The sequence below is a fragment of the Vidua macroura genome, chromosome 13, assembly GCF_024509145.1.
Source record: "Vidua macroura isolate BioBank_ID:100142 chromosome 13, ASM2450914v1, whole genome shotgun sequence".
Lineage (NCBI taxonomy): Eukaryota > Metazoa > Chordata > Aves > Passeriformes > Viduidae > Vidua > Vidua macroura.
Window position 1 is genome coordinate 9274551 of NC_071583.1, and position 26372 is coordinate 9300922.

Sequence of the window (26372 nt, forward strand, 5' to 3'; positions counted from 1 at the left end):
CTCCGTGCGGGTCCCGGCTGTGCTGTGCCCCCCAGTCCCGCTGCCCATTCCCGCCCCACCCCAAGCCCCGCTGTGCCCCACACCCGGCGGCGGCCAGCTCCCACCCCGGGGGAAGCCGCTGTGGCCCCCCGTGGCAGACGGCCCACGGCAGGGGCGGAGGTGAGGCGCTCTTGCTCTGCAACTTTATTCACACGGGGGTACCCTGCAGCCCCCACGCCGCCTACCGCTGCGGGGCAGGCGGAGGCTGGGCGGCAGGAGGCTGGGTGCTCCAGGGGGGTCCAGGCCCCTCCGGGGGATCACTGGCAGGTGTTGTAGATCTGGACCTGCTGGTTGATGGTGGCCAGCACCTCCCTCATTCTGGCCTCCAGCCCTCCCAGCTGGGCTGCTTTGGCATCCAGCACCCGCTCGTTCCGCTCGTACTCCTCCTCCAGTGCTGCAGGAACAGGGAGAACGTGAGTCAGCCCGGCCTCCCACCACTGCCCCCACCACCGCCCCAGCATCCCCCCTCCGGCCTCACCTCGCAGCCGCTGCAGCTTGCCTTGAGCATCCTGCAGCAGCCCTGCGGCCTCCTCCCGCAACTGCTGTGCCCGGCTGCCCGCCTGCTGCACGCCCTGCGCCCGGTGCTCCACCAGCTCCTGTGCTGTCCGGTACCGGTCCCGAAGTGGCCCCTCCAGCACCTGCTGGGCAGCGGGGCTGGTCAGCAGGATCGCCAGGGGACCCCGGCTAACACTGGTGCCCCCTGATCACCCACCTGCTTGGCCTCGCCAGCCCGGTCCCGCGCACTGCTGGCCGCCTCCTGGGCACGTGTGGCTGCCAGGCTGTTGTTTGCACGTTTCACCTTCAGGGCATCGGTCTGCCTGTCCAGGAGCCCGATCTGCTCCATGGCACCTGCCAGCTGCTGCTCTGCACTTCCTGTCTGGGTCTGCATCTGGAGATGGGTGGCATGGGAGTTTGGTGTGGTTGCTCTGATCACAAGGTGGGGATGGGGTCCCGTGGTCATAGGGACGGGGCTCTTACCATGCTGAGGGCACTCTCGCTGTGCTGGATGTCACCGGCAGCTTGCTGCAGTGCCTGCTCAGCCATGCCCTGGGCTTGCCGCGCCTCCTCCAGCGCCTGCCGCACTGCCTCGGCCGTGCCCCGCACTCCCTCTGCCCGTGACCTGCGGCCGCACAGCAAGGCCTCAGCATAGCCCCGGCTGGGGTCCTCGGAGGGATTGTGTCTTCACGTCCCTGGGCTCACCTGGCCCGCTGGGCATCCTGCAGAAGCTGCCCAGCCTGCTGCACATCACTGGCTGTCTGCTCCAGGATGGCATCCACGCTGGCCAGGCTGCGCACCCGCGTCTTGATCTCCTCGGCCAGGCGGTGGATCTGGTCCGGTGCAGCGGGGAGTGACAGCTCCAGTACCCGACTGGCTACCACCTCAATGCTCTCAGGATCAGCCCCCTCCTCTGCAGGTGGAAGCAGTCAGTGTGTTCCCTACAGCACGCCAGGGTGGAGGGGGCAGGCAGACCAAAGGGCAGAGGGGAACATGGGACAGGGCACGGGGGGGCCAGAGATGGCTGGAGGGCACAGGATGGTTGGGGCAGGGCAAGGACCATGCAATGCAGCATGGGGCAGGGGTGGCACAGCCCACATGCAGTGTCGGAACAATGCAGTGCAGCGCAGTGCAGGGTCGGTGCAGTGTGGTGCAGGTGCAGAGCCACAAAGCCCTGGGTAGGGGTGGCCAGCCCTCCCGGCATGCCGGCACTCACGGCTCAGGAAGGCCTTGACATGGCTGATTAGCTCCCTCAGCTCCTTGTTGGAGCTCTCCACACGGGCCCTGGTCTGGTTCGCCTTGTCCAGGGCTGCCTGCGCTCGCAACCGGGCTTCGTCTGCCTTCCCCTTGGCCTCTGCCACCTGAGCACGGGCAGAGACCCTTGGTGCCAGCCCCAAGGGCTGCAGAGCGTGGCTGTGCCACCAGATCCCACCAGCACCCATGTGCCACACACCTTGTGGGATAGCTGGGCCATGTCGCTGGCAGCCTGACGCAGCTCCTCCTGGGCATGGCGTGCCCGGTCGAGAGCACTGTCAGCCTTGGACACGGCTCCACCACAGCTCAGACCACCGCAGCGTCGTCCCCCATCCTCATCCCGGCACCCGGCACCCCCACAAGGGCTCTCAGCACAGGGCACATCTCCCACCACACCGCAGACCTGCAAGGCGGCACGGGATCAGGGCAGTTCTGGGTGCCATTCCCCCAGTTCCCTCCCTACGTCCCACCTTCTCGTTGAGCGGGTGCAGGCTCAGTGCCTGTGCCCTTGCTGCCAGGTCCATCAGTGCCCGCCGGCTGGCTGCATTGTGGCGATTGAAGTCATCCCGCTGGCTGGCCAGGAGCTGCTCAGTGCGGTGGCGAGTGGCTGCCGAGATGCTGACAGGGCTGGGCACGGCACGGGTGGAGGCGTCCGCCTGGCGCTCGGCCTCCTGTGACTCCTTATAGGACTGGCGAATACTGTCATAGGCACCTGGCGGGGGCAGGGACACTGTCAGACCCCTGGCCATGGCCTGACCACCCTGGCCTGGCTCTGTGGTGTGACTCACCAAGGAAATTGGAGGTCTTGAGGGTGTGCAGCCGTTGTTCCAAGTCCTGCAGGCTGTGGTTGAGGGCGCGGGCGCCCCGGTCCACAGTGTTCAGCACATGGCTGGCATTGAAGTTAGCATCCTGAGCAGCCGTCAGCTCCCCTTCCACCCGTGTCAGCCTCTCAGTTGCCTCCTCAATCTGCCGCCTGCAAAGGAAGGGGGTGAAAAGCTGCCCCTACGGCCACCCTGGGAGCCGTGTCCTGTGCCAAGTGCTCACCGCAGCCCCTCCATGGTGTGTGTCAAGTGGGCAGCGGTAGCAGCCGTGGTGTTGCGGGTGGCCACCACATCACGTACAGTGGCCAGGTTCTCCTCCAGCTGACGGAAGGTGCCCTCGAAGGCGCCAGCAGCCCCGGTGTGCTGCAGGAGGCTGGCCCGCTCTGCCAGCGCTCGGGTACGGGCGGCCAGGTCCTGCACCACACGGTCCCAGTCCCCGAAGCAGGGATGGCAGGGCTGGCAGGCAGGGAAGGTGCCAGCAAAGCCTCGGGCACACTGGTCACAGCGGACTCCAGAGATGCCAGGCCGGCAGTCGCAGTGGCCACTGCTGCGGTGGCATTGGGCACTGGCTATGCCACGGGGGTCACAGTCACAGGCTGCAGGGAAAGTAGTGTCAGGGCACCATTGGGTCCACTGTGGTCCCCCCACTGGCACCGGCTCTCACCTCGGCACTGCTGCCGTGGGTCGCCCCAGTGGTGCTCCTGGCAGTCGGTGCAAGTCCGGCCACCAAAGCCTGGCCGGCAGGAGCACTGCCCTGTGAACTGACAGACATGGCATGGCCGAGGCTGGCACTGCTGCAGCACACCCCCAGCCCCATCCCATCCCCCCAGCCCCTGTCCCTGTCGTGTCTCACCTGGTTGCAGGTGGGTGTCAGGGAGTGCTGGGGGTGGCAGGCGCAAGGCTGGCAGCCTTGCCCGCTGGCCAGGTTCCAGTAGTTGGGGCTGCAGCGGTCACAGCTCTGGCCCTCCACATGGGGCAAGCAGTGGCACTGCCCGCTGTGCCTGTCACAGTGGCACTGCTGGGGCCCACAGGTGCTGGCATCAGTGCCCAGGGGGTTGCAGGAGCAACCTGGAACCAAGAGGCACTGAGCAGAGATAGAGATGAAGGAATGAAGACAAGGATGGGAATAAGATTGGGATGGAGATGGGATGGAAGTTCTGATGGGGACAGAGCAGGAGTTGTATGATGATGGATGAGTGTGGAAGCAGGATGGAGACAGAGATTGGGCAAGGATGGGGTGGGGACTGGATGGAGGTGGAATGTGCACAGCATGAGGACCACTGGTAGGGATGGGATGGAGATGGGACCAGGGTCAGGATAGAACAGGAATAAGAACAGGATGGGGACGATGGATAGCAGGGGATTGGGATGGCAATGGGGATGAGAATGGGTATGAGAATAGGATATAGATGGGATGAAATAAGTTGGACTTGGGGACAGGGACTGGGCCACAGTGCTGGGCCTGGGCAGAGGAGACAACCCTGTTACAGGGCAGGGCTGCAGGGACTCCACAGCCCTGTGCACGAGCAGGGGCAGCCATTGGTGCACATTGTCCCCAGAGACGTGTCAGGCCCTGGAGACAAGTCTGTCTTGGCATGGCAGTGGGTACTCACGCCTGCAGCTGTGTCTTGTGGCATCTCCATAGAAGCCGGGCTGGCACTCGGCGCAGTGGGGCCCTGCGGTGTTGTAGAGGCAGCGCAGGCACTGCCCTGTGCGCCGGTCGCACGCCTCTGGGTCCGTCACGTCGATGTTATCGTGGCACTGGCAGGGCAGGCAGCGCCCGCCCTGCAGAGGGTCCCCATAGTACCCAGGGGCACACTCATCACAGCGGGAACCTGCTGACACAGAGCGCTGGGCAGTGCCTGGGGACAGGGCACCCCAGAAGGCACTGAGAGTGCCGTGGCAGGTACCCACCTGTGTACCCAGGGCTGCAGTGGCAGACGACCTGCTGGGAGCGGCTGTCTTGGTAGCAGGAGGCAGCGAAGTGGCGGGGGGTGCTGGGCCCCTCAGGACAGGGGCAGGGCCGGCAGTGCTGCCCGGAGCCAAGCGCTGGGTTCCCAAAGTGTCCGGCTGCGCACCTGCAGGCAGGAGGTCAGCAGAAGCCGGGGCTGCTGGGCTGCTGGCAGCACCCTGCCCCAGTCTGGCCACGTACCCCACCTACCTCTGGCACCTTTCACCATCTGTGTGGTCACGGCAGCGCAGGCAGCTGCCTGTCCGAGGGTCACAGTTCTCAGCGTGCCCATTGCACTGGCAGGGCCGGCAGACAGGGAAGCCCCAGTGGCCGGGCTGGCAGCGGTCACAACGTGGGCCATGGGTGCCTTCACGGCAGGGGCACTGCCCGGTGGTGCTATCGCAGATGGTGCTCACTGAACCCTCACGGCTGCACTGGCATGCTGGAAAGCACAGCACCCACAGTGTCTGCCCCCGAGCTGTAGAGAGCATCCCTTCCCCATGCCCCCAGCCCTGGGATGCCCAGGCTCCTTTCCCACTGGCACTCACGTCGGCATCCGCCAGGCCCAAAGCCAAAGGTTCCTGGAGAGCAGCGGTGACAGCGCCGTCCCATGACGTTGGGTTTGCATTGGCACTGCCCACCCTGGGGCTGGCATTCAGCACTGAGCGAGCCCTGGGGATCGCAGAGGCAGGCTGTAGGCAGAGAGCAGGGTCAGCGTCAGCTGCTGTGGGACAGGGTGCAGGACAGGGTGTGCGGCTGTACTCACACAGCGCCCCGTCATGCAGGATGGCCGAGAGGCTGTGCAGGAGGCTGGAGCAAGGCTCAGCCACAGGCGAGGGCCCTGCAGCATGGAAAGGCTGGGCACAGTGGTACCGCTCAAAGGTTTCCCGGCGCTCCATAGAGTTGGGGTCACCCGCAATGAACATCTCCAGTGAGGAGTAACGGGGCAGGAGCACCAGCTGCAGGGCAAAGTCAGTGGGACGTCATGTCCCTCTCTCCCTGTGCTTCCTATGGCTGCATTCCATGCCCCTGAAGGGTTGCTATCCCCCATCCCACTGCCTGTCTGCCCCTCACCGAATCGATGAGCACACTGGCAGTGGAATCCTGATGAGCAGCAGCACAGCCCAGTTCCAGGCGGAGTGTGTAGGAGACACCCTGCTCCAGACAGATGGGCTGGGACAGCACCACATACCTAGATGGGGGCAAAACAGAGCAAGGGCAGCCATGTGCCTCCAGTGAGCCCTAGCAAGCCCAGCCCTACTGAGGTGTTTACCTGGCACCGGAGGGGAGGCTGGTGGAGAGCTGGTCATCGGCAGGGATGGTGTTTCCACAAGGGCTGCTGGCAGAGACAGGGCTAGGGCGCAGCACCTTCAGCCCCACCTCCTGCCAGGCCTCTGGGTGCTAGCAGCCAAGAAGGGGCAGTGTTAAAAAGCCTCACCATCTGGAACTCCCCACCACTACCTCCCAGTCTGGCAATATATCACACTGCTGGCTTCACCATCTGGCGCTCACCTGGGGCTCATAGCGGATGACCACATCATACTCGGTGGAGAAAGGCACATCACTCACATGAAACTCCACCCAGCCGCCTTCCAGCATGCGGGCAAAGCCTGTCCCTGTCCAGGAAGCTGGATGGTCTCGGGGAGGCTCACGCTCCACCACTGAGCCCTGGTGCAAGCAGGTGTTGTGAGATGGGACCCTAAAAATCACCTTGGCCAGCAGACACTGCTCTGCCCTGAGTAGGGAGGAAGACCACTGCCTGCTGGTCTGGGCACCCTGCAAAGGGGCACCCACTGCACTACTCTGCCTGATGTCCTCCCCAGGGACACCTTCACTCCTTACCTGATGCAGCCGTGCATCCTCCGCCTCATAGGTGTAATGATCCAGGTTGATGCGGTAGAAACCGGCCTCCACCTGTTCACACTGTCGTCCTATCACATGGCTGCGGCACTGGCACTGCCCCGTCCCCATGGCACACCTGATAGTCCAGCAGCACCATGAGCCCTGATGCCAGGAGGGGTGGCCCTTGCCCTCTGCATCCCCACAAAGACTCACAGGTTGTTGCGGGCACCTCCCACATCGCAGTCACAGGGCCGGCAGCCTGGGAGGTCATGGCTCAGTCCCCAGTGCTCGGGCTGCAGAGGGTCACAGAGTGTTAAAGAGCAGCTGTCTGTGCACTATAGTCCTGAGCACTGTGCATGGGCCGTGGCACAGCCCCACTCACCAGGCACTGGTTGCAGCTGCGCCCGGTCACCAGCCGCTTGCAGAAGCACTCCCCACTGACAGGGTCACACCGGCTGCCATCAGCCACTGTGCCACGGGGGTCACACTGGCACCCTACATGGAGAGCCAGCAGTTTCCAGCAATGCCAAACCACATACCTGACCCCAGTAGGTGCCACCCTGGTACCTACTCCGGCAGCCTTGCGGGTTGTCGGTGCTGAGGCCGAAGAAGCCGGGTTTGCAGCGGTCGCAGCGGGCGCCAGCCACATGCTCCTTGCAGCGGCACTGCCCCGCAATCAGGCCCCTGGCTGGGTCATCAGCACTGTCACACAGCCCACCATCCAGAGAACCCTCAGGGTCACAGTCGCAGGCTGGGGAGACAGGCAGGGTGAGCACTGTGACCACCAAGGCACCACCCTGCACAGCCTGTCACACACTGACCTCGGCACACCGCGGGGTCCCGCAGGTCCTTGGTGGGGTCCTTGTAGTAGAAGGGCTTGCAGAGGTGACAGCGACGGCCCATGGTGTTGTGCTGGCAGCCATCACACACAGCTCCACTGGTGTTCCCCGTGGCCAGGAACACGGCCATGTCAAAGTGGCACCGCCGTGAGTGCTCGTTGCAGTCACAGCCTGCAGGGACAGCACCATGGCATGGCATGTGGCACCACAGCCCACATCTGGCAGGCAGCACCCCAAGTGCCAAACCTCCCCTGCCTAGGCTCTCCTTGCTATGACATGCAGCACCACAATCCCAAACCTCCCCAAAGTACAGCTCTGGCACCCCAGACACCCTCAGCCAGTCTGCACGATGCCAGTCACCACCAAACCACATCCCACTGTACAGCACCCCAAAACCTCTGCCACAGCATGGCCTGGCAGCTCTGGCACCGGGATCATTGTGCCAGGAGCTGGTGCCAGCAGGGGCACTCACGGCGACAGGCGTTGGTGCTGGAGCCCTCGGCCGGGCGCCAGGGCAGGTCTTGGTAGAAGTCCTCGCAGCGCTCACAGTTCAGCCCCTGCGTGTGGTGTTTGCAGACACAGCGCCCGTGCACCTACCAGGATGCCACGGTGAGGGGCTGCGGGACTAGGCGACACAGCTACCCAGCTCCAGCAGGGCACACAGGCCTGGCTTGCCCTACCATGCCATCGGCGGTGGCAGGGGCCCCGCTGAGCGGAGCGCACTCAGAAGCGTGCCCGTAGCAGAAGCAGTTCCCGCGCATCACCAGCTCGTAGAGCGCGTAGTAGTACTTCTCCCGGATCTCCCGCCGTGAGTCCAGCAGGTTGTCCCCCAGCGTGTGCAGCTTGGTGAGGTTCACCCGCAGGTTGGTGACACGCAACAGGTCTAGGGTAGGGAGAGACCCCTGTTGGCACAGGGTGGCTGGGCACATCTATGCACAGCTCCCCTCTGCCGGGCACAGCTGGGCTGGGCTGTGCATGGCACAGGAGGCTGTGGGTGGTTCACAGGAGCTGGGCACGGCTCTGCTTTGCTGGGCACGGCTGGGATGGGCCATGCATGGCATGGGGCGTCCATGCAGGGCTGCACAATATCAGGCTGGTCTGTTGTGCTTTTCTATATCACACAGTATTGGCCCGGGGCTGTGCATGGTTTGGCTCACAGGCACGTGGTTGCATGTGGCCAGGCTGGGCTGTACGTAGCTGTGGGGGTTCAGCTCCCACACACGTAGCTGTGCAGAGTCTGGCTGTGCGTGGGCTCTGCATTCCCACAGCAGAGGCAGGCTGGGACCCCACCAGTGCAGAACAACACCCTTGGCACAGCACCTTAACGTGTCTCAGGGCACACACCATTGGGGGCCATTCCCAGGAGATGGCTGTGCCTGGTTCACGCAGCCTGGGGGCCTTGGGAAGACAGGATGGCTTTCCCAGAACTGCAGTTTCCCAGCAGCCCTGCCCTGCAGATTCCTCCCCTCCTGCTCCCAGTCTAAATTTAGCCTTGGGTGGGTGATTAACCCACTGTGTCCCGTGCCCAGCCTGACTCCCCATCTCGAACCACAGCTGGTGCTGGACTCAGCCGTGGCACAGCCATCCTCCTCCATTTAACCCAATGCATCCTGACCTTCAGCTGCTCTCACAGGGCAGGGTGCAGAGGGGTCCAAGACCCCGCAGACTTGGGATCAGGTCCTGATCCCTGTGTAGGGCCCAGAGCAGGGAGAGTGCAGCCAAAATAGCTATGCCCAAAATAGAGCAGCCAAGCAGGAGCCCAGATGGCTGGCAACTCACTTTGGATGGAAGGGCTGTAGGGGTCCCGGATGGGGATGGCAGGGTCCAGCACCCGGTAGATGACCTGGAAGGAACAGCAAGGTGATGAGAGAAGTGCAGGGGATCCCCTGACTCTCCTGGGACACTACTAGGGTCTCACCTCCCCCTCAGTGGAGGGCTCAATGTCAGAGTAGCGGGACTCGCAGACGACATCATCAATGCGGCGTGGGGGCCCATGGGGGATGTGGGGAAAAGAAGCAGCGCAGTCGTAGGCGAAGTAGCGATACACCTTCCAGGTCTGCCCAAAGTCAGCTGAGCGCTCCACCAGCATGGCCGCGGGGCGGAAGGTCTGCAAGACACCCAGGTGGGACAGGAGCTAGCCCCACAGTCCCTGAGGGCGTGTTCCATCCAGTCCTGTCCCAGCCTGGATACCCACACACTGCGACCCACCTTGAAGGTCATGATGAGATGGGTGAAGTGGAACTCAGCCTCCAGGTCCAGCTGGATGCTGACGTGCTCCACACCTAGGGGTGACAAGTGTGACAAGTGGAAGCACCCACTCACAGGTCCCAGGGGTTCGTCCCCCCTACCTGGCAGTGGTCCAGGGGAGTGGCCATGGCCACAGGCTGAGTCACACTTCCTTAGTGTGGGAGGAAGGGAAGGAGAGCCCCCCGGGACAGGACAGGATGCTCCACCATCCCCACCCATTACTCACCGTTCTCTGACTGCCACCAGGCTTTCTTGGGGCGAGGGGCAAAGCTGGTGACCACATTCTCGATGCGGTGGCTGTTGGTGTTGGTGCGGGCATCGTAGGGCCGCCGCGAGTCGCAGATGAAGCACTTTTTCTCCTCCTGCGAGTTGGCAGGCTCAATGACGTATGTCCCCAACCCTGTCCCGTGCCCCTCATCCTCGTCTGGCCCTCCCAGGCCCCGTCCCACTCACCTGGAGGTGGCTGACGATGCAGTAGGGCTGGGGCCGGCGCAGCCCGCAGGTGGAGGTGGCACTTAGGCGGGCTGCTCGCCCCACCAGCAAGTCCCCGGTGGCCGGGTAGCAGCTACCGCGGGCACAGCCCTGCGGGGAGTCGGGGGCCAGGGCCACCCCCAGCCCTGCGGAGCGGCGGGCGGCTGAGGGCGCTGCGGGGCGGGGGGGGGGGGGGGCCGGGGCCGGGTTTCCCCCCGCCGCGCTCGGGGCCCCTTCCGCGACCGCCCGGAAACGGGACGGCGGGGCCGGGCCGGACCCTGGCGCCCACCGGCCCCGCTGCGGCGCGGGGCACGGACTCACCGGCCAGCAGCGGCAGCAGCAGGAGGACGGCGGGGCTCCGCTTCGCCGGGCTCCGCATCGCGGGGCGCGACGGGACGGAAAGGGGCGCAAAGGGCGCGCAAAGGGGGCGCTCGGCAGGTGCCTGCCGGTCCCGTCCCGTCCTGTCCTGACTCACCGGTTCCCCTTCTCGTTCCCGTTCCCAGTACCTTCCCGGTCCCCTTCCCGGTCCCTCCCGGCCCCTCCGAACTGGCGGCAGGCGCAGCGCTCGGGGCTGCGCGGAAAGCGCGGGGCGGATCCCGGCTGGAGCGGGGGAGCGGGCCGGCCGAGAGAGGCGGGAGGAGGCAGGAGCAGGCTAGGCAGAAGGCATCGGACACGGGCACACACAGTTTAGGGCTTTATTTGCAGGCGCGCCCGCACTAAAGGCACCTGAAGAGTGGACGGGACTCCCGGGCTCGAGGACCTGCGGGGCGGTGGGGCAGGACCGGCGCCCGGTCCCGCCAGTGGTCCCTAGCAGGTGGCGTAAGCGTTGGCCCTCTCCCGGATCTCCTGCAACAGGCCGGTGACCTGCCGTTCCAAAGCCTGCAGTCGTGTCACCTTTGCCGCCATTGTCCGTTCATTGGCCCCAAAGCGCTGCTCCAGGTCTGCGGGACGGGCAACATGGTCACAGTGCAGCCTCCCACCATGTCACCATTGGGACACCCGGTGGGATGGGCCCAGGGGGACACAGGAAGATGTATGTGGAGGTGGCAGGAAATATACCCCACCATGTACTCCCTCTCACCTTCCAGCTTCCTCTTGCTGTTGCTGGCCTTATCCAGGAGGTCTTGGGCCTCTGCCATCAGCTGCGACACACGCTGCAGGGCCCCACCAGACACCCTGTCCAGCATGCCCACCCGGTTCTTCAGCACCACATAACGCTGTGTTACCTGTGCCAGGTCCTGGCGGCACAAGGGCATGGTGAGACTGAGTACCTGCAGCACCCAGTACCTGCTTGGTGCCATGCATAACCAGGCAGGGATGGAGTTCACCTGGCTAAGCGTCCCCGAAGTGGTGGTGGCACGCTGTGCCCCATCCTTGGCTTGCTGGGCCATGTGGCGAGCATCCTGGCCGCGCTCCTGCAGGGTGGTGATGCGCTGTGCCAGTTCCCGCAGCCGCCTCTGCACCTGCGACTCCTTCCTGTCCAGCACCTGCAGCCTGCGCTCCGCCTGGCAGGTATGGACACCGGCTGCAGCAGGCACAGCAACCACCATGCCCATGGTGCCAGCCCCATTGCCCTGGCACCTGCCCAATGTCAGCCACATTTCCCCAGCGCCAGCCTCCCTACCCATAATGTGCCCAAGGCATCAGTCTTGCTCTCCACAGCATTGGTCCCATTACTCCCAGTGGTACCAGCTCCACTCTCCGAGCCCATGCTCCTCACCTCCCTGGCTCTGTTCTCAGCCACCTGGATGGCATCCCTGGCACTCTGCAGGGTGCTCCCTGCTGTCATCGCCTGTGTCCGTGCCACCTCCAGTGCCTGCTGTGTCCCCACCAGCTCATCTCTTATGCCTTCTGCTCGCTCCCTGCAGCAGCACAGGCAGTTCCAGCCCCTGCCACTGCACGGGGACTGACCCTATCCCCTGCCTGCCCCAGCATGCCCCCACCACTTGCCTGGCCTCCTGTCCCTGTGCCAGCAGATCCCGTGCCACAGCCAGCCCCTCTGCAGTGCTGTTGAGAACTGCGTCCACCCCCTCTAGCTGGCTGATGCTCTCCCGCATCTCCCACAGCAGCTCCTGGATCTGTCCAGGGCTGCTGGGCAGGGAGATGTTCAGCACCTGCCGGGCCACCAGCTCGATGCTGCCTGGGTCAGCTCCCTCCTCTGTGGGGACAGGAGAGCAGGGTGGGCTCAGGGTGGGCTCTCTGAGTCCTGCCATGCCCATGTGCCCACCCAGGGCTGTCACTACCTGCCAAGAAGGCCTTGATTCGGCGGATGAAGTCCCGGAGCTGGGCTGTCGCCTTCTCTGCACGGCTGCGGGCGGCCTGAGAGCGCCCCAGCGCCTCCTCTGCCCTGCTGCGTGCCCCCCGTGCCAGCTCCTGCACCTCCTGCATCTGAGGGGCACCGGGCTGAGCAGGGGGCATAGGGCAGCCCCGGAAGGGGGCATTCGGGGTGAGCAGGGGGTACGAGGGGACAAGATGTGAGCCTGCAAAGGAGCATGCAAGGGGGGTGCAAGAGGACAGAGGGTACAGCAGTGGCCCAAGGGGGCACGCGCACAAGTGGCACAAGAGGCATCTCTGAATGGGTGTAAGAGACACATACAGAGCTAACATGCTTGGGGGCATGGAAAGGGCAAAAACAGGACATAGAAGGGGGTCATGCAAAGTGGCATGGAAAGGGCACAAACAGGACATACAAAAGGGACCCAAGAGGACCCCAGAAAGTGCCATGGAGTAACCACCCCTACCTTCTGTGCCACAACACCCAGCTGCCCTAATGCCACCTCCAGCTGCTGTGAGGCATTATGGGCACTGCTCAGGGCTCGAGCTGAGATAGGCAATGCCCCTGCACACCCAATGCCACCGCAATGCCTTGTCCCCGCACGGTCTCGGCACAAGGCTCCTCCACAAGATGCATGCCTGCAGCTCCGGTCTCCGGGTGCCCCACAAATCTGTGATGGTGCCAATGGTGGAAATGGCAGCTCAACACTACATGGCGGGTGATGCCCATGCCACTTCTGCCAGTCCTGCTCTCACCTTCTCATTGATCCTGGCAACGTTGAGTCCCATCACCCGTTTTTGTGTCTCCCGCAAGGATTTCCGGGCTGCGGCTGTGCCACGGTGGAAAGTATTGCCCCGCTGCTGCAGTGCCTGCTCAGTTGCCTGCTGCATCATCTGCACCCTACTTAGCTCGCCAGCTGTGCCATTGGCCACCACCTCCGCCTGCCGTGAGGCCTCCATCGATGCCAGGATGCTGCGGTAAGACTCTGCGGGTGCAGGTGTTAGGGTTTGGCCAGGATGGCTGCCACCAAACCCAAACCTTGCTGGTTGCTCCTACCGCTGAATCCGGCTGCCGCTACAGTGCTGAGGAGGATTTGAAGGTGGGAGGTGGTTCGGTTGAGACCTCCCAGCTCACGGCTCAGCTCAGCTAGCTGGCCATGGTGCTGCATATCCGCCTGCGCCAGCTGGTCTAGGTGTTGCTCCAACTCTTGGAGGTGCTTCCAGAAGTTGTCCAACTCCATCCTTTGGGTAGGGAGGATGGCTTCAAACTTTTGGGAGGAGACAAGAGGGGGGTCCCTCCACCCCAGCCCTACATGTACACTTGCCTGGTGCCATCCAGCTGCCTGGGCAATCCATCGAGGAGGGGACTACCAGGGCTGTCTCCCTCTCCCAGCAGCTGTTCCACGTGCCCCAGAGCCTCCTCCAGCTCCCGCAGGCGACGGGGGCTGAGTGGGAGTGCAGATCCCCCCTCCCTCAGTGCCTGCACCTGTGCCCCAAGGCGCTGCAGCCCTTCCCGCAGGCTGCCCACGGCCAGGTCCCAGCGCCCAAAGCAAGGGTGGCAGGGCGAGCAGTGGGGGAAGGGCTCCTGGTAGCCCCGCTGGCAGCGGTCACAGCGCAGCCCCCCGAATCCCAGCCGGCACCGGCACTGCCCGTTGTCCTGCTCGCACTGTGGGCTCTCAGCACCCAGCGGCTCACACTCACAGGCTGCAGAGACAGTTGGCGGTGTGTCCCAGCCTTCCCATGGAGCCCCATGCCCCCAGACTGACACCATGTCCCAGCATCCCACCATATTCCCCCGTGTCTCCAGAATCCAATCTATCCCCAGCATCTTCTGTTGTCCCCAGAGTTCCACCAAGTACTCTGGGTCCCCTGAGTCCTGCATGTCCCCAGAGACATACCATGTCCTCAGTGTTCCACCATGTCCCCAGCACCCTGCTGTTTCCCCAAAGTCCACCACACCCACAGTGTTCCACCACATTCCCAAGATCTCCTGAGTCCCTTGTGTCCCCAGTGTCCCACTGTCTCCTTAGTGTCCCACGTTCAGAGTCTCCCACCATGTCCCCAGGGCCGCCATTTCCCTAGAGTCTCACCATGCACCCAGAGTCCCCCCCATATCCCCTGTCCCCGGAGCCTCTGCTCCCCCAGTCCCTGGGATGTACTCCCACCTCTGCACTCCTGCTCAGGGTCTCCCCAGTGGTGCTCCTGGCACTGGGAACAGACACGACCCCCGAAGCCAGGCCGGCACTGGCACTGCCCTGTCACCTGCAGCAACAGTGTCATGCTCACTGTGCAACTCACTAGATTCCAGGAGGGCAGTGGAGCTGTACCAGGGTGCCAGGGGACTCACTGTGTCACAGGCAGGGTGCAGGGCATGTGTGGGGTGGCAGCCACAAGGCTCACAGCCCCTTGCCCCCCCCAGGCTCCAGAAGTGGGGTGCGCAGCGATCACAGCTCTTGCCCACGACGTTGGGGCGGCAGGCACAGGCTCCTGTGCCACGGTCACAATCACAGGTGCCATCGGTGCAGTGGGAGGCCAGTGTACCCCGTGGGTCACAGCCACAGCCTGCAGAAGGGTGGGTGGCCATGTGGGGCTCAGCCCATACCCACTCCTCAGGCAGTGTGCTGCTGGACCCAGCACCCCAAATCTGCCTGACCCCAGTGCCCCCCAGTCTGCCTAGCCTCAAACCCCTGCACAGCCCCAACACTTCTGATCCCAACACCCCCACCAACCCTGATCCCTGTCCCCTGCCCAGGCACAGCCCCATGCCTGTCTAACAGCCCCAGATATCTCCTGGCCCTGAACCCTAGCCCCACAACACCCCAAAATTCTCCCTGATCCAACCTCAATCACCCCACACCCAACCACAGCCCCACACCTTATCACTGCCTTGAACCCTTGCATCACTTCAACCCCCCCCATCCCAAACCCCATGTGCAGCCCCAGCCCCGCAGACCCCCCTGCCCCGCTCACGCCGGCAGCTGCGCTGCAGGGCGTTGCCGTAGTAGCCCGGCTGACACTGGGCACAGCGTGGCCCAGCGGTGTGGTACAGGCAGCGCAGGCACTGTCCCGTGCGGGGGTCGCAGCCCTCTGGGTCGCTGGCGTCGATGTTGTTGTTGCACTGGCAGGGCCGGCACTCCCCCCCCTCCATCTCCGGAGCCCCGAAGTAACCAGGGGAGCAGCGGTCACAGCGGGGACCTGCAGAGAGGGGGGCTATAGGTGCTGGTGTCCTGCAGCCCCAATGCAGGGGGTCTCTGATGCCCTGTGTGCCCGCTCTGGCCCTCACCTGCGTATCCAGGGGCGCAGAGGCAGACGATGTGGTGTGTCTCATCGTCCGCATGGCAGGCGCTCCCGTGGTAATGCCGTGTGCCAGGGTAGCCGGGGCAGGGGCAGGGCCGGCACTGCTGTCCCGAGCCCAGCACAGGGTTCCCATAGTAACCGTCCTGGCACCTGAAAGGACGAGGGGGCACCCAATGGGTCCCTCCCATCCATCATATATCATCCCACCGTCCCATCCCATTCCATCGAATCCCATACCATCATATCTCACCTGATCCTAACCAATTGTATCCATCCCATCCCATCCCATCCCACTATATCTATCCCATCCTACACCATGCCATCCCATGCCATCCCATCCCATCCCATCCCATCCCATCCCATTATATCTATCCCATCATATCTATGCAGCCCACCTCAATCCATCCCACCATTCCAACATATCCAATACCATCATATCTCATACTGTCCTACTCCATTGAATCAGCCCCATTCTATGCCACACCATGCCACACCATCCCCTCCTCTTGGCCTTGGCTCACCTCTCACAATGCCGTCCGCTGGTGTGGTCGCGGCAGCGCAGGCAGGTGCCCGTCCGGGGGTCGCACTCCTCGGCGTGCCCATTGCACTGGCAGGGCCGGCAGGCAGGGAAGCCCCAGTGGCCGGGGTGGCACTGGTCACACTGCCGGCCCACGGTGCCAGGCTGGCACCGGCACTGCCCACTCACTTTGTCGCACAGCTGGGACACCGAGCCCTCGGGGGAGCAGGTGCAGGCTGCAAGGTGGCACAGCTCAGGTCAGGCACATAGATGCAGGGACACAGGGATGGACAGACAGACAGGCAGGGGACCAGCACCCAGAACATGCTCACTCTAAGGGCTGTGGTACAGAAGGGCTCATGTGGACACATAGGCCCACAAGAACATGGGTGGACAGACAGATGAGAGAGTGCAGAACAGCACAATGCTCACAGGGAGCTCATGGATGGATGGATGGATGGATGGATGGATGGATGGATGGATGGATGAATGGATGGATGGATGGATAACTGTGACTGAACCCATGGGCTGCAGGACAGCAGGGCTGAGATGGACACATGCACAGACAGAGGGCCAGACAGACAAGTGAACAGGGCAGTGAAGAGGGTGCTGATGGCTGGACAGACAGACAGCAGAGACAGCAATTCCTGGCAGATGAAAATCCCACTACTCACGGGTGCATCCCAGGGGCCCAAAGCCATAGCTGCCTGGGGCACAGTGGTCACAGCGTCGGCCAATGACATGGGGCTTGCACTCACACTGCCCGCCTTGTACCTGGCACTCGCTGCTGCGGGAGCCCTGTGGGTCACACTGGCAGGCTGCGGGAGCAGAACCAGCATGGGGCCAGGGCTGCCTTGTCTGCACCTGCCCATGCCCTGCCCACACCCTGCCACTGCTCTCCTGCCCACCATGATAAGGGCATGGGCATATCCTGACCCACTGCCCCAGGCAGGGCTCCACCCCTGCCCACTTGTCGGTCCCATCCCTGCAGGCTCCCCACTCACGCAGTGCCCCGCCGTGCATCAGGGCTGAGACGCTGCAGACCAGGCGGGCACAGGCCTGGGCCAGGGGATGGGGGGGGGCCATGCGAAACACCTCCAGGCACTGGTACCGCTCCAGCTCCTCCTGGCGCGCTGCTGCCTCCGCCCCGTGGAACCCTGGCAATTCTGACACCCGTGGCAGGAGCACCAACTGGGGGAAGGGAAGAGGAGATGGGGCTGGGGGGCATAGCCAGCCTCCACTGTGGGATGTACCACTAGGCTGGATCCATGTGCTCCAGGACAGTCCCAATGCTGCTGGGGTCAACTACTCCAGCTCCATCAACAGCCCCAGCTCCACTGACATCCCCAGCTCCATTGATATTCCCATATAAATTGCCATCCCCAGAAACTTCCTTATCCCCTTCCACGCTGACATCCTTAAGCCAACCCCAACTCTATCTAAATCTCCAGTCTCATTGATATTCCCTTCCCCTTCAACATCCACTTTCCCATTCCCCCCATCCCCATCTCACCCCATCTCCATCCCCTCCTATCTCATCCCCATCCGACCTCGTGTACATCCCCAGAGGAGAGTCTCTTCCCACTCCAGCATCTGGTTCCCTGTCCCTGCCCATGATCCCACCCCTGCCACGCCTCAGGCACAAGGTGCAGTGGGACCCCCCTCACCGAGTCAATGAGGATGAAGGCACCAGGGTGGCGCTGGGTGACACCGGCCCGCTGAAGCCGCATGGTCACCTCATAAGGGGTGCTGGGCTCAAAGCAGAAGGGCCGGGACAGCAGCACGTACCTGTACAGAGTCGGGTGTTGCATGGGCACAGCAGGGCCATGGAGACAGCAAAAGGATAGCAGCAGGACCCAACCACCTCCCTTGTTCCCAACGCCAGCCCACCCCAGCCCATCCCAGTGCACCTCTGGCTGTGGGGCAGACTCTCACGGTACATCTGCTCGGAGGGCAGCAGGTTCCCACAGCGAGAGCTGGTGGGCAGCACCCGGGAGCTGACACTGACCACGGCCTCCCAGTCTTCAGCTGACTGTGGTGACAGGCAAGGCAGTGTCAGGGCTGTGCTGTGCTGTGCCATACACGCCGTGGCCATGGCTGTGGCCGTGCTTACCTCGGGCTCATAGCGCAGCAGCAGCTCGTAGTCCATGGGGTAGGGCACGTTGTCCACGCGGAAGGTCAGGCCAGCCCCGTCCCGCACCCGGGCGAACCCCAAGCCTGTCCACGTCACCATGCGCCCGGCACTGTCCCGCACTACTTCCTCCACATCCGGCTGGGCAGGGAACCGGCACACTTTGGCCCTGGCTTTACCCCCAGACACTTCTGCCCTGCAGTGCCTCACTGTGCCCTCTCCTACCACCCCAGGGCTCACCTTGGGGGGCTGCTGGCGGCTGCGGCGCGAGGGGACAGGGGGCTGGGGAGCGCGGAGCGGGCTGCGCTGATGCCGTGAGCGTCCCTTCCGCCCCGGTGGCTCCCTGGTGTCATACTCCAGGCAGTCCTGGGGCACCTCCACCCGAATGGCACCCTGCAGGGATGGGGTCAGGGGATGGTGGCCATGCACAGGGACAGACGTGCACAAGGATAGCCATGCACAGGGCATGGTAACAACCACATGCAGGACAGGGTGACAGCCATGCATAGAGCACAGCGACAGCTATGCATGGATCATGGTGCACAGTCACAGCCATGCACAAGCACAGTGACCCCCAGGGAGACTCACCGGGAGCTGAGGGTGGCTGTGGCCATGGCCAGTGGCCTGCTCGGCCTCATAGGTGTAGTAGTCGAGGGGGGCACAGAAGAAGCCGGGTTGTACCTGGTCACACTGCCGCCCCATGATGTGGGGACGGCAGGGACATGCCCCATCGTCCATGGAGCACCTGGGGGTGACCATCCTGTCCTTTTATCTGTCCTTCTGTCTGTCTGTCTGTGTCTTCATCCATCCCTACTTCCATTTCTGTCCCCATCCCTCCATCTCTGGGGATAGAGATCCCTCTCTTTCTCCCTCCAACCCAGCCCCCATATTTCCCCAGCCTTGTCCCCATCCCTCCCTCCCCTGATGTGTGACTCCCAGCCCTGTTCCCATTCTCGCCCCCACCCCTGCCCCTCCAGGTGCTGTGCTGGGCCCCACCGGTTGTTGTAGGCTCCCCCGAAGTCGCAGGCACAGGGCCGGCAGCCTCCCACGTCATAGCTCAGACCCCAGAACTCGGGCTGCAGTGAGGAGGGGACATGTAGGGCAGGTGTGGGGCCAACCCAGCCCTGGGGGTTGCATGGGGCTGGGGACAGTCAGTCCCACAGGTATGGTGTGGGGCAGGCTGGGGCACTCACCACACATTGGCTGCAGGAGCGCCCAGCCACAAAGCGTTTGCAGTAGCAGTCCCCACTGATGGGGTCACATGGGGAGCTGCCTGCCACCGTACCCCGTGGGTCACACCTGCATGCTGCCCCCACACATGCACATGTGAGGGGGTGCCAGTGGGACCGCAGCCCATGGCCCTCCTTCCCCATCCCATATCCATCCATCTTTATCCCTTCCATCCCCATCCCTCCATCACCATCCCTCCATCCCTTCTCATACAACTATGCCACATCCCTCCATCCTACATCCTTCCATCTCTATCCTTCTATCCCAGATCTTTCCATCCTCATCCCTCCATCACCATACCTCTATCTCCATCCCTCCATCTTCATCCATCCCGTCCCTATTCCTCCATCAACATCCCTTCATTCCCCGTCCCTCCAATTTCACCCCTTCATCCCCATTCCTGCATCATCCCCCCATCCCCATCCCTTCTCCCATGCCATCCCTGGTTCCCAGCTCACGCTGACAGCCCTGTGGGTCGCCATGGCTGAGGCCATAGGCGCCGTGCCGGCAGCGGTCACAGCGGGGACCGGCCACGTTCTCCTTGCAGCGGCACTGCCCCGCAATCATGCCCAGCGCCACGTCCGTGTGCCCATCGCAGGCACCTCCATCCAGCGAGCCTGCTGGATCACAATCACACGCTGCCAAGAGAGAGGATCATCAGGAGTTCTGGCTGCTGGCACTAGGAGCTGTGAGACCGGGGCAGTTGGCACCAGGAGCCATAGGGCTGGGACAAGCTGTGGGGCTGGGGTCCCAGGACACTCACGGGCACAGGCAGTGGGGGACCGGATGTCGGAGCGAGGGTGCCGGTAGTAGAAGGGCTTGCAGAGGTGGCAGTGGCGGCCCATGGTGTTGTGCTGGCAGTCATCACACACAGCTCCACTGGTGTTCCCCGTGGCCAGGAACACGGCCATGTCAAAGTGGCACCGCCGTGAGTGCTCGTTGCAGTCACAGCCTGCAGGGACAGCACCATGGCATGGCATGTGGCACCACAGCCCACATCTGGCAGGCAGCACCCCAAGTGCCAAACCTCCCCTGCCTGGATTCCCCTTACTCTGATATGCAACACCACAACTGCAAAGCTCCCCAAAGTACATCCTGCAGCACCCCAAAACCCTTGGCACAGCACATCCTGACAGCCCTGGCACTCACGGCGGCAGGCGTTGGTGCTGGAGCCCTCGGCCGGGCGCCAGGGCAGGTCGTGGTAGAAATCCTCGCAGCGCTCGCAGTTCAGCCCCTGCGTGTGGTGCTCGCAGACACAGCGCCCGTGGATCTGGGGGGGAGCACCCAGCTCAGTGTGGCTGCCAGGTCCCATGGGGCAGCATGCTGCGCTGGTGGGTGCGTGCGCCTCACCATGCCGGGGACAGAGGGTGTCGGGGCACCCGGTGCTGGGGCACAGTGGGCAGCGTGGCCATGGCAGAAGCAGCTCCCGCGCAGCACCAGTTCATCCACAGCATAGTAGTACTTGTGCAGCACCTCCCGCCGTGAGTCCAGCAGGTTGTCCCCCAGCGTGTGCAGCTTGGTGAGGTTCACCCGCAGGTTGGTGACACGAAGCAGGTCTGGGGGAGTGTCACTGTTAGCACCTGCCCTGACACCAGCCAGCCCTGCATCCCCCACACGCCCGGTGACATACCCTGGATGTCTGGGCTGTAGGGATCTGCTACAGGGATGGAGGGGTCCAGCACCTTGAAGATGACCTGTGAGAGGAAGGAATGGGTGATCCCATTCCACCCAGACCCCTGGCCCTGCTTGGCACCACCCTATCCCCACGCACCTCCCCATGGCTGGACGGCTCAATCTCAGAGTAGCGCTGGTCACAAAGCACCTCATCCACAAGCCCCAGGGGCTGGTTGGGGATTCCAGGGAAGAGCTTGGAGCAGTTGTAGGCAAAGTAGCGGTAAACCTTCCAGGTGCGCCCAAAGTCGGCTGAGCGCTCCACCAGCATGGCCGCGGGGCGGAAGGTCTGCAGGACATCCAGATGGGATGGGGGCCAGACCCACAGCCCCTCCAGATCCATCCTGTCCCATACCATTCCATCCCATCCCAGGCATCCATGTGCCAGGACCCACTTTAAACTTCATGATGAGGTGGGTGAAGTGGAACTCGCCCTCCAGGTCCAGGCGGATGCTGACATGCTCCACACCTGGGAGACAGAGAGAGACAGAGATGGCTGAGGCTGGGAATGACCCCCATGGCCATGCAGCCCCACAGCACATGCATATGGGGCAACCCCACTGCCACCCTGACCTCACCATTCTCGGACTGCCACCAGGTCCGTTGGTCATGGGGGCCGCTCAGGTAAATGACATTCTCGATGCGGTGGCTCTCAGGCAGGGACGGGTCACGTGAGTCACAGGTGAAACATTTCTCCGAGTCCTGTGCCAGGGAGTGGCACCATCAGGGATGGGCGACTGGAAGCTACACCAGCGCCTGGCTCCATGGGTCTATGCCAGAGCTGTTCTGGGGCTGGGTGGGCTCACCTGGAGGTGGCTGACGATGCAGTACTCCTGGGGCCCGTCCAGCCCACAGGTGGAGGTGGCACTCAGGCGGGTGGCTCGCCCCACCAGCAGGTTCCCAGTGGCTGGGTAGCAGCTGCCGCGGGCGCAGCCATGGCTCAGGTCAGGCTCCTGCCTGCCCCCTGCCACCAGTCCCCCGACTGCAGAGAGCATGAGGGCACAGGCTGGGGGCTGCACTGGGATGCCTGGGCACCCTCTGCTCCCCCATGCACCCACCCCACCCCCAGCTGTCCCATCCCATCCCGTCCCTGCATCCCGACCCACTGATGCAGCATGAAGCTCCATGATCCGGAAAGGTGCTGGCAGCAGCGCTGCAGCCTCGTGACCAGGGGCAGAGAGCAGGGTGAGTGGGGGGCTGGGCTGCCTGTGCTCCTGTGGGCCCAGACAGCCCCAGGGTGCTGAGAAGTGCTGCAGGGAGTCAGGAGCCAGGTCAGGCGCTTGCTAATCCCGACAGGGCTTAGTGCAGCCTGGATTCCCCGCTGGATTTTGTGGCAGTCAGGCTACGGGCGCTGCCAGGCAGGGAGCATCACCATTGCCACCACCTCCACTGCCCAGCACCCTCCACCCAGACTGGGGTCCCTGAACCACCACAGCTCCCAGCAGTGTGGGTATGCAGGGTGCCCCCATGGCCAATGCTTACCCAGGAGGAAAGCAAGCACCAAGAGGTCCATGGGCAACCACAGGATCTGCCTGGTGGAACATGAGATAGCACTGCGATAGGGCGCAGGGTATGGCATGCGGTGCAGGGTGGCTGGTGCCTGTCCTCTCCTGGCTCTAGCACGACTGTGCAGTCCAGGATGCACCCCCCCACACTGGCATGCTGGTGCTTTCCGGGGACAACACGAGGAATGAGGGTCATTTGGGGCAGTTGAGTCTGAAAGTCCTCCGGGATGACATGCAGTGTCCACCTGAGCAGCTCTGGGGGACTGTCACACACGTATCCAGGCACACAGCCATGCTATGCCCCACCAGGGCTGGCACGAACTGTGCCATGCCCCATCCTGCCTGGCTCAGAATGGATCTATCCTTCTGAGAGTCACTAGTGTCCCTGGGGTGTACCAGCACCGGGCCAGGGCCAGCTCGGGAGGGGAGCCAGGAACGCTGGAGCCGGCTGGGCAAGGGCGTCCCTGACTCTGGCCAGGGTCCCACTGTTAAATTTAGGTTGGAACTGTCTTTTGTGTTTCCTTCTCTCCCGGTTCTTCCCGCTCCCAGCCTCACAAGTGCTGGATCAAAGCCTGGTCTCGGCTCTGCCCAAACACATCTCTCCTGTCCCCCGCACGGAGCCAGCCCAGGGCAAGGGGGCTCGGGGCGGCGGGGGAAGCCGCGACTCCGTTCTGGCACCCGCCCCGCTCGAAGCCATACCAGGGCGATAGCCAAGGTGGTGCAGAGCCACGTGCTGGCACGAGGGTCCCCGAGCCCCGCGAACCCCCTGTACCTGGCGTCCTGCGGCGTCCGGCGGGACCAAGGCCAGGGGCGAGGGCGGCGTGGGACCCGCTGCCCCTGGGCTGGGCGCGCAGAAATGAGCTGGGGCAAGGGCAGCGATGGGATGGCGGCTGGTGGCCCCCCTTCCCCGTGTACGATTCTTATTCAAATGGGCTGCCCGCTGAAAGGGACGGCGGTCTCCAGGCTACGGGAATGTCACTGCCGATTCCTTCTGCCTGGAGGCCCCCGCCGCCCGCCCGCCCGCGGAGGCCAGGCCGGCCAGGCGTCGGCAGCCCGGGCACGCCCCGGCCCCCAGGCGCACGGTGGGCCCCGCCGGCGAACAAAAGGGCGCCTCGTGGGCTGGCGAGCCGGAGGCACCGCGTTCCCTGGGCTCCCGGCACGGCGCGGCAGGAACGTGCCTGCCGCCACTGGCAGTGAGGCGTGGGGGGCAGCATGGCGCGGTGGGTGCCTGATGCTCCAGGAACCGGCGGGTGCAACTACACAGGGGTCACTGCATCATTCGTTGCCTCAGGTGGGGATGGCCCATAGCGAAGGCACCTGCACGGCTATGCTGTAGGGTGGAGCCGTGCAGGGCATCTGCTCTGCCATGAACTCACCCGGGCACGGCGACGATGCTGCCGGATGGGAACGTCCCTCCCAAGGTACCTTGTCCCTCCCCACTGCTGAAGCTCCCTGGGCAAAGTCCGGCACACGTCAGCCACAAGAAACGCATGGCAGGGGTGGGGGTACCCAACCTGTCACTGCCAAAGGACCCCACAGCTCCTTCCCTGTGTGCTGCCTCATGCCAGCTGCCAGCTCCCAGCCCGTGCCATGGAGGTGTGCCGTGTGCCAAGGGCTGTGCCATGCCCCAGTGCTATGCCGTGCCCAGGGTCTCCCCTACGGCGCACCGGCTCCTACCTGTGCCCGTGGGAGCCTGGGGTGCTGGGCAGGTGGCCGGTGGCCCGGGTGGGCTGCGGAGTCGGAGGCCCGCTGGGCTCGGGCTGGGCTCAGCTGCTGTTCCTGGAGGAGGGCGGCCGGTGCCTGTCTCCTCCTCCGGCAGCCGTGCCAGGCGAGGGGAGGGACCTGCCCGCACCGAGCTTTAGCCAAGGTGAGGCAGAGGAAGGTACACGCCGGCGGTGGCCCACGTGTGACACAGCAGTGTCCCGTACCTAGGCTGGCCGGGAGAAGGCACAGCATTCCCACAGGGCTGCTGTGCCCGGTTGTGCAGCACGTGGGGCTGCTGAGACAGGCAGCCTGGCTGGGACTCGCCCCGCACTGCACGGGCCCGTCTGTGCCTCTTCAGGACACATCTCTAGCAGCAGTACCAGAAGCCCTGCACTGCACTACCCGGTACTCATGCCAGATGGATCCTGTTCACAGCCAGTGCTGGCACTGTGGGCACCGCCATGCCCCACTCACCCTGTGCTGGTCGGTGCTGTCAGGGATCCTCTGGACTGGCCGGGCTGGGTGCTGAGCCGGCAGCCCTGGAGCCCTGCAGGGAGCACGGCTGTGCACCAGGGCCGGGTTCCACAGAGACCTCGCTGTCACGCAGGAATAGTGCCTTTTATTAGCCAAGGCCGAGGGCAAAGGAAGGAAGAGGAGCTGTGTGCTCTCCACGCCAAGGCCACGCTCTGGCCACCCGCTGCCAAACAAGGTCATGGACAGACAAAGAAGCAGCTCTCAGCCATAGGGATGCCAAAACCCACGCCCCCAGGGACACCCTGAGACAGCCAGGCACCTCAGCAGGACAAGAGATGCTGTGCACAGTGCACTACCAGCTCCCCATAGCCATGCAAGGCACTTGGAAGCCTGGAAGAGGGGCCAGGCTGTGCCCGGCAAGGGTCCAGCAGTGCAGGCTGGTGGTCAGGTACCACTACCACCTTCTGAGCTGGAAGAGCTGGCAGGAGATGAGCTGATAAAGAGCCATTAGCACTGGCCAGCCTGTCTAGGTCAAGGGATCTTGCCAAGCAAACCTTATCTGCTCTGAGGAGATCCAAAGAGGCCCGATAAAGGCAACTGTAACAGAATCTCTGGCCTTGAAAAGTGAAGCAAAAGTGTGAGGGAGGGATTCTCAGTGGGATGTGAAGGACGAGAGAGGTATCCCAGCCCATGTCCAGGCACCTCCTGAAGGCTTCTCTGACTTTCCATGCCAAGCTGCAATCCCTTCCTCTGCCCCAGAGCTGAAAGCGTGGGGGTGGCCCGGGACTGCCCGGGGAGATGGCCTGTCCGGGGGCAGCTCCATGGCCAGAGATCTGCCAGCAGCTCTGCCCTCCATCATCAGCGTCTCAACGCTGCCGAGCATCCCCCGCTGAGGTGCCCACAGCCTCGTTCCCCCAGCACCTTTCAGCAGTGATCAGGGCACTCTTGCAGCGACACAGAGGCCCTCCCCCCCCCCACCCCCCCATCCTCGGCAGAGCCCCTGAGCTCCAGGGGTAGCCTCTCACGCCTGGCCAGCCCTGCTTGGACAGACTTCCGTGCACGCAGCAGGCAGCCAACACTTTCCCGAACATCCTTAATGGGCAGAGAATTACTTAACCACTTCCCTTCTCGAGGAATGAACTCCAGCACGGCACCGGAGCTGCTGTCCGCCCAGGGCCACGGTCCCACCAGCATTAGTGCTGGGTCAGTGCACTGACGGCCCTGCAGCACAAACTGGATCCAGATCGCAAACCGTGGAACAATGGTGCTTCTGTTGAATTAGCTGGGCAGAGGGTCCCGGCTGCAGATGGGCAGATTCAGAGAGAAGCCAGAGGGTGGGCAGGCAGACTGGGGCTGGCAGAGCACCTGCCAGCACAGTGCCACCCTGCATGTTTCTAGGAACTAACCAGGAATGCAGATTTATCCCAGTTCAGCACCAGTGACATACATCCAGGGTATTTCCCACCCCAAACCAGGCAATCCTTAATGGAGTTTGAGTAATGCCAAACTTCCCTGGAAGAACTGGGAAGAAGAGCTGGGGGTGTGGTCTGCAGCTGAGTATGCACCATGCAGCAGCTGGGCACACGGGAGACACCATTCCATGGAGCTGA

At 63.6% G+C, this 26372-nt stretch overlaps 2 protein-coding genes across 4 annotated transcripts; both read right to left on the reverse strand.

The window, feature by feature from the left end:
• Nucleotides 1-168: 168 nt before the first annotated feature.
• On the reverse strand, nucleotides 169-10460 carry LAMB2 (laminin subunit beta 2). Its single transcript, XM_053989489.1, has 33 exons — nucleotides 10281-10460; nucleotides 9942-10105; nucleotides 9715-9850; nucleotides 9450-9523; nucleotides 9160-9348; nucleotides 9021-9084; nucleotides 7922-8124; nucleotides 7714-7834; nucleotides 7224-7412; nucleotides 6974-7153; nucleotides 6785-6897; nucleotides 6616-6695; nucleotides 6403-6538; nucleotides 6073-6228; nucleotides 5834-5961; nucleotides 5635-5752; nucleotides 5327-5519; nucleotides 5109-5252; nucleotides 4771-5002; nucleotides 4524-4687; nucleotides 4223-4444; nucleotides 3463-3677; nucleotides 3274-3370; nucleotides 2833-3205; nucleotides 2577-2761; nucleotides 2259-2500; nucleotides 1988-2191; nucleotides 1751-1895; nucleotides 1240-1447; nucleotides 1018-1159; nucleotides 752-928; nucleotides 518-677; nucleotides 169-433 (listed from the first exon to the last, which is right to left on the reverse strand). The coding sequence occupies exons 1-33, from the start codon at nucleotides 10336-10338 to the stop codon at nucleotides 297-299; spliced, it is 5349 nt and encodes a 1782-aa protein (XP_053845464.1). The 5' UTR covers nucleotides 10339-10460; the 3' UTR covers nucleotides 169-296.
• Nucleotides 10461-10630: 170 nt separating this feature from the next.
• LOC128814056 (laminin subunit beta-1-like) lies at nucleotides 10631-24819 on the reverse strand. Of its 3 annotated transcripts, none has more exons than XM_053989614.1 (35): nucleotides 24763-24819; nucleotides 22562-22611; nucleotides 21886-22061; nucleotides 21658-21781; nucleotides 21475-21548; nucleotides 21180-21368; nucleotides 21039-21102; nucleotides 20759-20964; nucleotides 20558-20678; nucleotides 20172-20360; nucleotides 19867-20046; nucleotides 19372-19484; nucleotides 19175-19254; nucleotides 18767-18923; nucleotides 18419-18571; nucleotides 18161-18319; nucleotides 17958-18079; nucleotides 17715-17835; nucleotides 17052-17238; nucleotides 16722-16865; nucleotides 16052-16283; nucleotides 15517-15680; nucleotides 15204-15428; nucleotides 14581-14795; nucleotides 14399-14495; nucleotides 13559-13937; nucleotides 13291-13475; nucleotides 12990-13219; nucleotides 12701-12904; nucleotides 12203-12347; nucleotides 11910-12117; nucleotides 11680-11821; nucleotides 11288-11464; nucleotides 11041-11197; nucleotides 10631-10900 (listed from the first exon to the last, which is right to left on the reverse strand). In XM_053989614.1, exons 2-35 carry the CDS (start codon nucleotides 22590-22592, stop codon nucleotides 10767-10769), a joined length of 5484 nt encoding a protein of 1827 aa, XP_053845589.1. In that variant the 5' UTR covers nucleotides 22593-22611; nucleotides 24763-24819; the 3' UTR covers nucleotides 10631-10766. The 3 variants fall into 3 exon arrangements, with proteins under 3 accessions (XP_053845589.1, XP_053845590.1, XP_053845588.1); XM_053989615.1 differs by lacking the exon at nucleotides 24763-24819 and adding an exon at nucleotides 24262-24381; XM_053989613.1 differs by lacking the exon at nucleotides 24763-24819 and having other exon boundaries at nucleotides 22562-23436.
• Between the last annotated feature and the right edge of the window lie 1553 nt (nucleotides 24820-26372).